This window comes from Xenopus laevis, chromosome 1L, assembly GCF_017654675.1.
Source record: "Xenopus laevis strain J_2021 chromosome 1L, Xenopus_laevis_v10.1, whole genome shotgun sequence".
NCBI classification, from domain to species: domain Eukaryota; kingdom Metazoa; phylum Chordata; class Amphibia; order Anura; family Pipidae; genus Xenopus; species Xenopus laevis.
The window spans coordinates 125,219,887-125,234,613 of record NC_054371.1 but is presented as its reverse complement, the minus strand read 5'-3'; the positions used below and the strand labels follow the sequence as shown (position 1 = coordinate 125,234,613).

The window sequence follows — 14,727 nt, the reverse complement described above, 5'->3', positions numbered from 1 at the left end:
GTGTTTGCAATGAGTCAAATTCCACCAAAAAAAGGGACCATTCTATCCCAAGGGGTGTATCCCTACATGTTTTAGGATATCTGTTATTTTATTATTAGAGGCAGGACCGCCATCAGAGGGGCACAGGGGGTACTGCTGTACCAGAAATAGCTGGGCACCCCTTGACAGTGCCAAAGCCGTGCCGCCTCTCCTGAAGTCCCGAAGAGCCGAAAAGCTGAACAGCCAAAGTCCGGAAGCCACGAAAAAACCCAAGCCGAAGTTAAAGTCCCAAAGCGGTGAAATGACCCGAAGTCATGAAAGCAGCCGAAGTTGAAGTCCTGAACACCAATGTGAGTTCATTTTTATTTTTTTCAACCCCTGGCCACCAATGTATTATTTTAATACTCTATAGGCCCCTGACACCAATGTTTTTTTAAAAAACATTTTCTGGGGCCCTAGTGTCAATGTTTTTCTAAAAAAAAAAAAACTTTTATGGGGGGCCCTGGCTCCAGTTTTTTTTTAACTTATAAGGGGGCCCTGACCATCAATAGCTTTTTTACAATACGTGTGGGGCGGGGTTACCGTATTTAGCGCTGATGTCTGTGTGGTCTTTTAACTGTGTGGGGAGTGGGCGGGATCTGGGTGGGGGTGGGGCTGGGGTGGGACGGGCATGGTGGGGTCCACGGGGCACAAAAATGTTGTTGTATGGGGCCCTGTGATTTCTAATGGTGGCTCTGATTAAAGGAAGTAAATGAACAATCTGTAGAACCTTTCAAACAGATTCCCATAGACATTCACTACTTTACTGTCCACTGTTACTTCCCAGATGAACTCCATTAATGTCATTTATACTTACTACCAAAAACTATATATGTTAATGTGTAATTACAATTTGTATCTTTCTTATTCAGTGATTCCATTGTAGCGATTTCAGGTAATTGTACCATGGTCGCACTGGGGAATAGATCTTTTTCATACATTTCCAGACATACAGAGGCACAGACAGTCCTGGTCTGTAGCCAGTATGTTTCCAAAGTGAAAAAACTAAATACAAAAAAAAAAAAAACAAATCTAACCTTGCACCCCAATCTCTTACAATGATAAATGCACTAATACATCTTCCACACTTATGTATAAGGCTGTTAGAACACACAGAACAGCAGCTCCAGCTTTCTCCAAGGTTCAAGGCTAACACTGGTGAAAATTTGCCAGCGTAACGTCATTTCGGCACTTCGCCGATTTGCACTATCGAAGGAGAAAGACTTAAGCGCAACTTCACACTCTAATGACAGGCATATTTTTGCTCTGGCGAAAGAGTGTTACTACGCAAATTCACCAAGTTTTTGTTTTTACTGAACGTTAACTCTATCGCCAGACTTGCCTTCGCCACCTCAGACCAGGCGAAGTGCAATAAAGTCTTTTTCTTAGTCCAAAAAACGCTGCCGTCTTTTCCTTTTTACAGGGTGATAGGCTGAAAAAGATTGTACATTTTTTTTTGGGTACCCTCCTTCCCCCCTACATTTCTTAACATATGGCACATAAACTATACACTGGGCACATGTGTAGGGCAATATAACACCTCTATTTTATTTTATTAAGCTTCCCTGGGCTTGTGTAGTGTAATGTATTTGCTGCTTCATATATGCCTCCATTGAAATTTGACTTCCCGCCGTATGCTGTAGTAAAGCTAGCGCAACTTCGCAAACGTTCAGCGGCGGAGACGAATCTTCGCAACTTAGTGAATTAGCGTTGTCTGTGCGAAGTTGCGCCTGGCAAAGTGTGGCGAATGCGGCAAAGCCGTTTCTGGCGAATATTCGCCCGTTAGTGAATTTATCCCTATCTCTTTGAAAAACCCAGATCCTTTTCTTAGGGAGCCAACCCCTGTGCAGCTGCAGCCTAATCACCATGCAGCTACCTGTCTGGGAATCCAATTCTCCTGGAGCGGCCTACTGGAATGGAGGATTCACCTCCGTCTACAGATTTTAAACCCATTTTTTTTTTGGGACAGAATATTTAAAGGACTTACGTATTTATGATTACTTTATGGGACACTCAAAACCAATCTTTAAGCCTGTAGGTAATTATGCTCATTTTATGCCATTTTATATTTGCAGGTCAATGGCAGATGTCCCTGAAGATGTTTCTTGACATAGTGACCACATTTGATAGTCCGATAAAGCCTAGGTTTTCGGGCGACTACTCTTAAAGATCATACGATTCGGGTGTCAAATTTGAAAACGTAGTACGATCCCAATTTTGGTCGACATAATTAATTTCTGTTGCTTTATTTTTTTAAATATTTTTTCACTGAATATTTTTGTAAGCAGATCATTCTTATGCCAGTCTGAACAGCACTGAATTCATATTAGTGTCTCCACTGAATGCTCATTAGGAAGTGCCTATTGGGTATCATGGACCTACATGGGGCATTTGTTTATTTATCAGTGACAAACGAAATTCATGATAGCGCTATGGGCACTACGTTTGGTAGTATTTATCTATATTTTAGTTATTTGCAGTTACTGAGAGCTTAGTTCTTACTTGCATCATATTAGTCATGCAATTTAATTTCTGTAATTCTTGCCACTCCTGACTTGGAAGAACATAGAATTGTTCTATTTAGTTTTGCAACATGGGATCCGCCAAATGCCCCAGGGACTTTGGAAAGATCAGCAGACATATAAGAACAGATCATTGTGTCCTTTAGTCTCTTTTTGTTATTGGAAGAGCTAAAGGAACAGCTTCCTCTTCACTATGAATCAAGTCAATGACTGTGTAAGTTGCAATATTTAATGTTTTATACTCTTTGATTTGACTAAATTGTTAATCTCTACAATGTGTGCACCAGTGATTGTGACACAAGCTGTTGTGCAGGAATAAAATAGGTTCATTAGCTGCCACAATTTAATTGTTGCTATTAATTTTATGTTTAAAAAATGATATAGTTAAAAATTAACATACAGTTGATGATGTGGGTTGGTATGCTCGTTCTGTGTCTGCGTGGGTTTCAACCGTGTACTCTGGTTTCCTCCCACACTCCAAAAATATACAGACAGGTAGGTTAATTGGCTCCTGAAAAAAATTGATCATATTGGAGATTTGATAGGGAGTTTATAATTTAAGCTCCACTGGGGCAGGGATGGATATGAAGGATATGAAGAGATAATCTCTGTACAGCAAAGGTGTTGGTGCTGTATAAATAACAGGAGATAATGATAATTACTGCTGACAGTCTGTCTATTTGAACAATCGTTTTACAAAAGGCCATTGTACAAACATTTCCTGGGACATGGCACATGTGCTGTTTTCTATGCCAAAATTCTAAACCAACATGCTGCCTACCATCTCCTCCATCTTTATGCATTATCAGGCACAGGACTGACGCGTGAACACATACACACAGATTGGATTAATCATAGAACTGCCAGAATGTTCTATGCACATAGATGGAGGAGGCAGTAAGCAGATGATCTGTTTTTTCAGCTTGACTATCTATTAATGTACATATTGTAAATACAATGTAAGTTTGCCATGTACTTAGTTGGGCCCATGCAATATTTTTTTTAAGCTGGCCATGCAAGCTATGGTCCAGCAGCAGCAAACTGCAAGTGTAGAATTAAGAATTCTAGCAATATTCTTCCACACTGGCTCACCAATATCAATACATGAAATCCCTTTTTTCATTGAGTGGTTATCAACTTTGATAAACTTCAAGAAGGAAGAACTCTAAATCATGGAACAACATTAACATAACAGCTCTGTCTGGTTTAGTCTGGTTTTACTTGAAGAGACTGTTATTATAATGTGTTAATTACATATCGCCAACACATATCCGCAACAGACATTGTACATTCACATCAGCATATATTTATTTGTCCCCACCTATAAAGTAAACTATAAACTGTGTCCAACAGACAAAATGCTTTTCACATTAAGCAGGGGGAAAAGCTACATTGCAGCCTATTATTAAGAGGATCCTTTGTAATTTCTCTTGGCAAAACCTTCCGTTACTGATGGTGAACCTCCTCTTCCCTCCAGTCTCCATGCATGTCTTCTTGCCACACTATTATTTACTCCCCTTCCCTGTAGGTGCATGTCTTCTAGTCAGCATTTATGACAGCTGTCTGGAAACTTGTCTAGTTTCTGGTGGCATCATATAATTTTTATTCTGCTTTATAACTACAGCAGGTACATTAGGCTTTTAATACTTGCTGAAACATGTAACAATAATTCCTGTACATAGTTATGTGCATCATGGTGCATTTCATAACCACGATTGGTGCCAATAAACAGTATACTAAATGCATAACTAAAACGAAAACATGGTTTGAATATATTAGTTAGCATGCTGCCATGTAATGTATTGTGAATTTTATATTATATACTGTTTACTGAGAATATCAGGTAAGTTCGAGCCCAGGCAGCCATCGGAAATCTTGGAGCTTCCCATTAACACCCGCAAAACTGTAACAAAATATTTGGACGTGCCCCTTATATGTAAAATCAACTAATAGGTAGGTTTTGCTAGGACACTTCGGATGTTTATTTATTTTTATTGTTTTCTTCAAGCACAGCAACTATGATGCAAAAACAAATTATTTTACTATTAAAAACAGGGAGTGACTAAAGAAAAAACTGACACTGGTGATGCTGGGGGCCCACAAACTGTAAGGAGCTCAGTGGGCCTGTGACTGATAAGCAGCTGTAATATATGTTTATGGAAAAATACATTGTTCCCAAACTTTAGAGGTCCAATGATCTTGCTGTGGGGCCCAACGACTAGTTATTCCACTGCAAAAAAGTTAATCTAGAAGACACTCATACAATACAATAAATCAATCCCAATATTAACAGCTAATGTTACTCGATAATAAGTACTTCATACAAATAATTCAATAAAATGAATTTGTCAATCAATTCATTGGGGGGGTCAGTGTAATTTACCGTAAGTTTTTAATTCATTGTTGGCATGGGGTGTTTGCCTTAACTTTATACACTACTCTTCAACATGCCCCTGTCATGTTGTTCTGCAGCTGTTTTTGTTTGATGTGTAAATTACATCACCTTCTATGTAAATTGTGTAATTTTAATTGTGAGTGTAAGTGTAACCTTGGCTTAAAACATTTTGTTCAATTGGTTACGACTGAACGCAGCTCTCATTAGACTCTCTCACCCAGGATCGGCCTTCGCTAAGTGGAAGAGTAAAATGTAAATGTAAAATCTAATGTTGTGCAACTGCACCCCGCTTGCTCTTGTGTATAATAAAGATAATGCATGCCAGAACAAAGGATTTATTAAGAGTACAATCCAAGGGATGAAAATGTCTAAAAGATTTATCTCATGATTTATGATTGGGCTATCTAAGTAGCACCACAAAGAGATTGTGTAATATTCTGAAATACACAGTTATCATTTTGCTTTAAGAATCACTGGCAGCCAAGATCAACTTTGTGTGTGATACAGTGTGGTTAACCCTTCCTCCACTTGTACAGTGAGGTACAACCTGAGTAATAGAGTCACGCGTAACACATGCTCTAGTAGGAGTTACAGTTGTATTTTTTTACAGGAAAAGTCTGGGAGTCTTCATTTGTAAAATATAGTACGAGCAAACCATATTCCAAAGGTTTTTAGGAAAAAATTAACTGAACCTAAAAGGGAGGCTAAGAGGAGGAGGCAAATCTGAGAGTCTCACATTTTACTTTATAGGATGAGCTGGACTGTGTCCTGAAAAAGTCTGGAAGAAAGCTTGTAGTGGTGGCTCTGAGTTCTAAAAGATGTGGCTACTGCAAATTAACAACACCTTACCTTGAGGTAAGATAAATATTGTCATTGGGTAATAGTCAATATTTGTATCTACTACTTTAATATACACTTATAAATTATTGTGTTTTTCAGTAAGGGATTAAAGTGCTGATTTACTACTGGGCTCTCCAATGAACCTGCACGTTTTCAGTGCTGGCTGAGCACATTGCAGAGCACAGAGATTTCGGGCACAATGCATAAGCTACTTAACACCTGCCATACTTGGACAGTATTCTTTGGGGGCTGATAGGTTTCCTTAGCTTGTGTGTCTAAAATATGCAAAAGCTAGAGGGAATCCAAGAGGATGCCCATGTGCTACAGCCGACCCTTGCACAACATTCAGGGAGCTGTTCCTTCTCGCACTAATCAAGGAGCAGGGTTCAAAATGCTAAAAATATGGTGTCCTTATTGGCTAGCTATTTCACCTAGTCAGGGGCAGATGGGTTGCATCAGATCTGGGGCTTTGATGCAGCAGCCTATGACAGGCCAACATGTATGTCAGTCAGGACAGTCTCTTGTCAGGCTGTTGGGTTTAAACCTAAAATAGACTGCCAGTACATGCAAGGTGCAGAAGAGCTTACTTCCTATTGCAGATGGTAAGCTCACGCTGTGTGCAAAGTGCAAAAAAAAGCAGCTGTCTGACATTTTGCATGATGTGTTGACTGCCCGGAAATAGCCACAGGCCTCTTTTTTGGATCCAGCACTGACTGTGTTAGTCAGCACAGAATGCAAGAGAGGCAGGTAGGGAGGCACGTAGGTGTCCCCTTGGCCATTTCTATCTTCCATGTCTGAAGCAGCGGAATGTGCAACTGCATTGGGGACCTGTCCTTACTGCCTGCCCAGGATCTTCATAAGTGACCCCTTAAGTTAGTGATCCCCAATCAGTGGCTCCGAAGCAACATGTTTCTCAGTGACCCCTTGGATGTTGTTCTCAGTGGCCCCAAAACAGGTGCTTATTTTTGAATTCCCGGCTTGGAGGCAACTTTTGTTTGCATAAAATCAGGTGTACTGAGAAACAAAGCCTCCTGTAGCCTGCTAGTCCACATAGCACCTACAAAATAGCCAATCACAACACTTACTTGGCAGCCCCAGGAATTTTTTTCATGCTTGTGTTGCTCCCCAACTCTTTTTACATTTGAATGTGGCTCAGAGGTAAAGAAAGGTTGGCGACTGGGTATATAACGTATGAATTGTGGTCTCTAAAACCTTTCTGTGTTTATTCACAGTCGCTGATTCAACACATGCCTGATGTTGTTTTCATTAAAGCTGATGTGTCTGAATCTCAGGTAAGCAGAGAAATACATTATATTTTACAGATAACCAATCTACAGTCAGTTCCAGTTTAGTTGTAATATTTTTCTCTTTGCTACTTCTAGGAATTATTGGAGAAGTTTAAATGTACTGGATTGCCAGCCTTTCATTTCTTCCACAACAATAACAGGGTATGTCATGTAGGGAAGGTCAGAGGTTCAAGGGCACATATACTTTTGCAGGATCAAATGCTATACTGTAAGTGCTTAAGCCTAAATATTTTTGCATGTAACTCCAGTACACTGATGCATTCATAGATGCAGAGTGCAGATAATCATGACAAGATGAGCAGAACCCACATGGTAAATTGAAGAGAAACCCAATGCCCTCTGGGGCATAAGAAGACACATAAGATAGGGAAATGCAGGGCACTCACCATTCACATGCAAGCTCACATAATATGCAGTGCTAGCAGCCACTAACAGAAATGCACACATAATGGGACACAAGACATTTGGTGGATTTGCACATTAATACATAAGGTTTAGTGCCACTAGAGACTAAAATATAGGTCAACTTTGAGAATTCCGTTTTTTTTGCTATTCAACTGACACAATCTGCAGTTTTATTTTAAAGAATCATCAACAACTGGACTTGCTGAGTAATTATTGAATTACTAAAATAGTATACAGTACTATTTTATTCTCAGTTTTTTTAAAGTTCCACATAGTGGAATGATACCAGTCATTACTGTACTTTTATGGTATTGCATATTAATAATTCTAATTTGCTTTCTTGTTTTTGTAAAGGTATACTTTTTTCAAGGAGCCAATACAGAATTTCTGGGGAAGAAGATACAAGAACTAAGAAGATTGTGCAATTGATCCAGCTACAAACTTGATTACAGTGTATTCTTCCTCCATGGAATTCTGTTTTAGGCAGTCTCTATGCAGTATCTATTAAAGAGCATAGGAAAGGTCAATTCAGTGTTATTAGTGTGTTTTGAGTCAATATTCAGAAGAATAATAACCAATCTGGTGCCCCCTTCCTTATGGACCCCAAAAGGCAGGCCCTGAACATGTATAACATATTTGGAACAAAGCATTTGTGAGTATAATCTAGAGCTGTGGTGTCAAAGCAATTTAAAAGATGATATGTATGCCTAAACAGGACATTTTGAAGATGAACCAGTGGGCAATATACTGTGTTTACTAAAGTAACAAAAGTTATTAACATGCCTGAAAACCAAAAGTTATGGGCAGAGACAAGCAAATCATTGCCGAATGTCCCTGTGGCCAGAACATCCAGAACCACTGGTTTAATCGCACACAAACAGCCTGATAAGTCATATTTTTAAACTTACAGACAGGTTTGTAATGTATCAGACACACGCCAGCAACTTAAGGCCCATACACACAACAATGTTCATTGGTAGAAGCAACATTGAGCCAGATTCCAAATCAAATTCAAGGTGCAGCTTGCACTGATGCAATGTACTTAAGAGGTTGTTCACCTTCCAACACTGGTTGGCTTTTTTTCAGAAAAAAAGACTTTTTCCAATTACTTTCTATTTTCTATGTTTTTCAAATATTGAAGTGTAAAGTCTAATTTTTTTACCTTTCTAAAGCAGCTCTGGGAGGGGTGGAGAACAATCTGAAAACAATTGAACAGAAAAAGTTTTTGGAAGGTGAGCAACACCTTTAATGTCTGCCTCTAATGTCCTCTGGGGTTCAGAGGACATATACGATAAGGGCGTGCCAGGTGACTTTCCATCCACATGTGGCCCATATATTATGTAGTGCTGACAGGCACTGACAATAAATCACACATAATGAAGCATGACTCTTTTTGAGTTGCACTTTAAGACGTACGAGTTTGAAACTAGCAACCAAATATAGATTAACTGTGAGGGTCGGGAATCTTGGGGGCCACAAAAGAGACTAGGGGAGATTGCGGATGCACACCTAAGGCCAATTTCAAAAAGTTTAAAGCCCTGTCTAAATGATTCAAGTAAATCACATTTCACTTACACATGTATACACACTATTGTGCAACTGCACATATCACTCTACTTTGTTTTTAATTACAACACCTGACTTCTACTTTTCTAAAAAGGGGCGTTGGTTAAGGCAGTCTCTCCCTCTTAAAAGCCGCTCAGCAGTTGGCGGGGGAGGATCTAGCACAGAGTTTGAAACCAAAGCACAGGAGATGTTTACATAAAGAATTGTTACTACAGAGAGGTAATGTACCTTTTTTACTATGACTAAAGATAAATAAGTTAGGGACCACCATGTGGGGTTTTACCTTGACGTGGTATGGTGGCTTATCAATATTATGATCATAACTTTGTAACAAAAAAAACCCTGTTTCAAAATTACATGCACTGGCATATTTACTTGAATTACTTAGACAGGGCTTTATACTTTTTGAAATTCGCCTCAGGTGTGCATCCACAACCCCCCCATATTTATGGCCACAAAAGAGAAACCATTACAAAAGGTTTATGCCCTCTTTAATGGTAGGTTGGGGTGTGGCCTTAATCAGTGTAAGATAGTCTCATTCAGGAAGCTAATTACAATCTATAGAAGCTACTCACACTTAATGGTAGCTAGTCACACTCAATGAAAGCAAGTTCCACTCATTGCAATGTAGTATCACTCAAAGGAAGCTAGCCTCACTCAGTGGAAGCTAGTCACACTCAATGGAAGCTAGTCACACTCAATGGAAGCTAGTCGCACTCAATGGAAACTAGTCACACTCAGCTAAGAATAGTTTCATTGAACAGAAATAAGTCTCACTCAGTGGAAGCTAGTAGTAATCAGTGGAAGCTAGTCAAACTCAATGAAAGCTAGTCTCAATCAATGGAAACGAGTCTCATTCATGGAAGCTAGTTACACTTAAAAACCTGCAAGGCAGTCTCACTCAATGGCATGATTCCTTCTTTTTTTATAGTAATGATAAAACAGTACATTGTACTTGATCTAAACTAAGCTACAGGAATCCATATTGGTGGCAAAATAATCCTATTTGGTTTATTTCATGTTTAAATGTTTTTAGCAGATTTAAGGTGTAGAGATCCAAATTATTGAAAGATCCCTTATTGTACATGTATATCAAGCATGCCCAACTCGCGGCCCACCAGAAAGCCAGTGGGTATTGAAAAAGGGGAAAAGATGTGAACAAAGAACAAAAAAGGCTAAAATGGGCAGGCTCATAACTACAATATAGTGTATAGTGTCGCAGGCCCAACCAAACAAGTTGGTCTCAGTCAATGGAAGCCAGTCACACTCAGTGGAAGCTAGTTTTCCTTCCTGGATTCTAGGCTAACTTAGAGCAAGTTTTATATAAAATATAAAAGGAGCTTGGTAGTTTTACTCAATGGGAGTTAGTGACAGGCTACTTTTTGGACATTGGTTCCTACACTCAATCTTTTTTATTCTCTGCAATTTATTTTCAAATGTAATTCTGGTTCTTTGTCTTTAAATAAGGTAGCAGACGTCAGCCTTGCCTGCATCTATAAAGAGCTGTTAATCAGCTGGCTTACAGTACATAGTATAAAAAGACAGAACAAACAGGGTTGTAATTATATATACAAATACGTTTAAAACCATATGAAGTTTGTAATTAATGTATATTGAAAAGTGTTTTAGAATGACAACTTATTTTGTTACGCAAAATTAAATATTTTGCATTTACTTTGCCTTTATATGAATGTATGAGATGAAGGAAAGGTGGGAGATGATTTGGTTGAAATGGTGTATGATGGCATATCCAGTGGCTCAACAATATTGAGCAGAGTAACAATGTAGGGAGATGGGGAAAGCTAGTTATAAGGACATGGAATTACAGACAGACATCATCTTAAAAGAAGGAAATATATAGCTTTACTGAACCATGGAACAGGTTTAAACATCATTATCACCTAACCTACATTATATGAATGGGCAATGAGAACAGAACTGAGTTCCCATCTATTTTTTCTCATTACAAATAAATTAAAGACTCATTGTAACGGTCGGCAAACAACACCAGAACAAATGCCAATAGTCGGTATTCAGGCAAGGGTCAGGGTCCAGAGGTCAGAATAGTCAAAAGCCAGGCAGGGGTCACAACAGGAATCAAACAGGTTCAAAACAGGAATAGCTAAAGCTCAGGAAGCACCAGGAACAAACTCCTATAATGGGTAATGTGATAAAATAAAATGTACCTTTAAATTTTTAAATTTCGTCAGGGCACCCGCGCCTTTAAGACGGTAGGAACCGGCGCAGAAGATCATGGCGGGTGTCCCCGCTTGGAGTGCGGCGGTGGCGTCCCCGCCGGCCTCCCATTGGGGTAAAATTTCTTTACACTCATATTCCAATGTCTATTCACTGGGGGCTGTCTCTGCTATACATCAGTCACATTTTTAAGAAGACAGTCTCACAGACAGGCTCATTTTATACCTTGAGATTTGTCAATGCAGACTCAATCCTAGAAGTCAGAATTCTATCAAGTACTATCCAAAAGACACATACCTCAGCGTTGTTGGATGCCCAGAATTTGACAGCTGTATGTGCTGGAGCTGTTTGCTGCTTCACAAAAAAGAGGGCAATGTCACAAATAGAATAAATGTAAAAAACAGAGCTCTGTACAGCTCATCCCAAAACTGTGGATTGCTTGGTCCTGCTCAAACCTTGCCAGTCTATCCAAACTAACTCCATTATCCCATATCGACTGTTACACGCTTAGCCATCCTGCCACACATGAAAAACGTCTTTATCATTAGTAATTGTTTGTTATGGGTCAAATATAAATAATATGGCCCAGTTCCTAATGGGCAAGTACAATGCCCATAAGCCCTTTCCTATTTCCAGCCTAGGACAATGTAGCACCTAAAACTTTAAGCAATGTCTATATTTAATTGTTGCTGTCAGATTATCTGGCAGGTCCAGGAATCCCAGTATGACACTGCTCTACCTTCAATCTCTCACCCTTTGTTTTTCTTTTTATATCTTGCATATGCCTATTTGCTCCTCTCCTCCATTGCCTTTCTGCTCTTTTTTAACTCCTTTGGTTCTCCTACACCCTTTTCTCCCAAAAGCAAAGTTTCTTCTCCACTTCAGTCCCACATTCTGTCCTCTTCTCACATTACTTTCTCCAAATCACCTCTGTTTTGCTTTCTGCTTTTTTCCAAAATCTCATGTGCTCTTTTTTAAATCCCCTTTTCAGTGACCCCCCCCATAATTGTTTGTATGGCCAAGTCTCCACCCTCAAGTCCCCTACCATCCACAGAAAACACAGGGGCAGCACCATATAGAGTGCAGAAGTGGCTGGGGAGGAGGAACCATACAACAGACTCAATGATCCAGGCCCCCTTTTCCATGGGGTCTGCTGTGTTGTTGTTATGACTTGCCTGTTTTTCTTTTCTGTGTTTTTTCCCCCTATTTCTTCTTCTCGTACTTTCCTCTCTCTACTCCCCTTTAATTTTTCTCTTCTACTCTCCTTCTTTTCTCCTCTTGCTCATCTCTTATCCTTCTCAATCGTTTTTTTCCCCATAGAAACATCTCCCTGTACTAGTTTTCATTCCCTATGTTTTTGGAGTAATTTTCTCAGCTCACCCACCTTCTCTTATTCCCCTTCCTCCATTTGCCTTATCCTCCACTTCTTCAAAATCCACTGGCATTCTGCTTGGACATACTTGATATACAGGCACGACATCTGATATGCAGATGGCTCATGACCTTGGCTTTTCTAGACAAGATATCTTCCTGAAATTTGGATCTCCATACCTTAAGTTTGCTAAAAACATTGAAACATAAATAAACCCAATAGGACTGTATTGCCTCCAATATGAAATAATTGTATCTTCATTCTTTTTATCCAATTTAGCTGGTATCAAGTACAAGGTGCTGTTACAGAAAAAAAGGTAATCAATTGTTAAAAAATTAGATTTGCTTAAAACGGACTCTGTAGGATTTGTCCTTTCCATAATTTAGAGCTTTCTGGATACGTTTGTGGATAAGGGACCTCATACCTGTAAACATTACAAGATATACATACAAAAATATTTTCTTTGTGTACAAAGAGCATTTAGACATTAGACAAAGCAAATCTGTCGGTACTGACACATTCAATCCTTCTGTTGCTGTTTGCTTCAGTTTTTTGTATATACCGCAAATAAACTGCTGTTTAGCAATGGGGGCAGCCATTCAAAGGAGAAAAGGCTCAGGTTACACAACAGATAGCAGATAAGCTCTGTAGAACATAAGGGTGTTATCTGTTATCCACTATTTAGCCTTTTTTCAATTTCCACCATTGCTACAAAGCAGCTTATTTATATAAATAATAGTAGTGTTTCTAAAGCAAACAGATCAGTTTTACCAATGCAGGGCAACATTACATGATATTTTCATTACTTTAAAACACTTTAATTTTTTGGTGTTACTGTTTCTTTAAGTTGGTCCAGGTCTACCCTTACTAAAATGTAAATACTGAATCAACCATTGTACAAAGTTACCACCAGCTCTGCCTCCCCCCCCCCAAATGTTTCAGTCCTACATTATTCCAGGTAAATTCATTTCTTAAACCCTATTGGTGCAGCAGTTCCCTTTCATTTATTAACATTTTCTGTTCATTTAATCCTAACTATGTGCCTTGTGATTATTCTCTCCTCAGGTCATATTGCCCCCCAGTCAATAATTATAGAAGTTAACGCAGAAAAATATTCTCTAAATGTGAATATAGGTTAATGTATTTTATAAATAGTTAAGAATGATATTGGCAGTGGTGTAACTACCGGGGGAACAGGGGGTGCGATTGGGCCAGGGCCCACACCCCCTCAGGGCCCCCCTGGCAGCTCACGCGCCACGATTCCGGCAGTTCCGGGTGTACGGCTGGCGGTTCCAGGTGTACGGAGGGGGGCCCAGCAGCGCGTCCCACGCCAGGGCCCGCCCCTCTCTAGTTACGTCACTGGATATTGGATAAATGTGTAATACATCCTTTAAATGCTAATGGTGTGAACGAACCAAAAAAAAAGGGCACACGTTTTCAACAAATGAAATAAAATAGGAGCAAAATAATAGTGCTGCTCCAAGAACCTTATTTGTAAGGATATCCTGCTTATAATACATTTTAAGCATGCAATAGCCCAGATAAAAACTTAAATGGTTATGACTTTGTTGCATAAAAATTTGTCTTTCACATTCCTTGATTAAAATACATTTGTAGAAGGCATATATGTTATTATTAAGTGTAAATTGTTAAAATTACAATTGCAAATATCTTTGAACTGAATTCAGGGCAAGTTTCCATCTGAAACAAGTTCATTAAAGAATTGGAGGCATTCACTAAGGGCTTAGTAATACGTGGCAGCGATCTCAACCTGGCACTTAAACTGCCGTTATTGCAAACTGCCGCTATTGGTCCGTGAGTAACAGAACAGTCTGTTCAAACTCCACCAGCTTTGGTACCTTACACTTGACTGACACACTTGCGCACACTTGCACACTTTCTACACATGGAAGTGTGCGCAAGTGTGTACAGATACAATGTGGAAAGTACAGGCCAATATCTCTGATTAACGTAGATACTAAAATATATGCTAAATTGATAGCAATTAGACTCTGGAAATGTATCCCTCAATTAGAATACCCAGAACAAACCAGATTCATTTCTAAACAGAAAGGGAAGAATAATACTACAGGTATGGGATTCGTT

The 14,727-nt window shown here is 39.3% G+C and overlaps 1 protein-coding gene across 1 annotated transcript; it reads left to right on the top strand.

Annotated features, from left to right (window-relative positions):
* Positions 1-2,647: 2,647 nt before the first annotated feature.
* On the top strand, positions 2,648-8,014 carry LOC108696842 (thioredoxin). The gene is made up of 5 exons (XM_018226523.2): positions 2,648-2,754; positions 5,686-5,790; positions 7,008-7,067; positions 7,158-7,223; positions 7,842-8,014. Exons 1-5 carry the CDS (start codon positions 2,734-2,736, stop codon positions 7,914-7,916), a joined length of 327 nt encoding a protein of 108 aa, XP_018082012.1. The 5' UTR covers positions 2,648-2,733; the 3' UTR covers positions 7,917-8,014.
* Positions 8,015-14,727: the final 6,713 nt, after the last annotated feature.

Excerpts from the sequence above, each read along its gene's own strand:
- LOC108696842 (XM_018226523.2), top strand. The coding sequence starts at position 2,734 with ATGAATCAAGTCAATGACTGT. Across the intron at positions 7,068-7,157 it reads CTGATGTGTCTGAATCTCAG|GAATTATTGGAGAAGTTTAA; the intron begins GTAAGCAGAGAA and ends TGCTACTTCTAG. Across the intron at positions 7,224-7,841 it reads TCTTCCACAACAATAACAGG|GTATACTTTTTTCAAGGAGC; the intron begins GTATGTCATGTA and ends GTTTTTGTAAAG.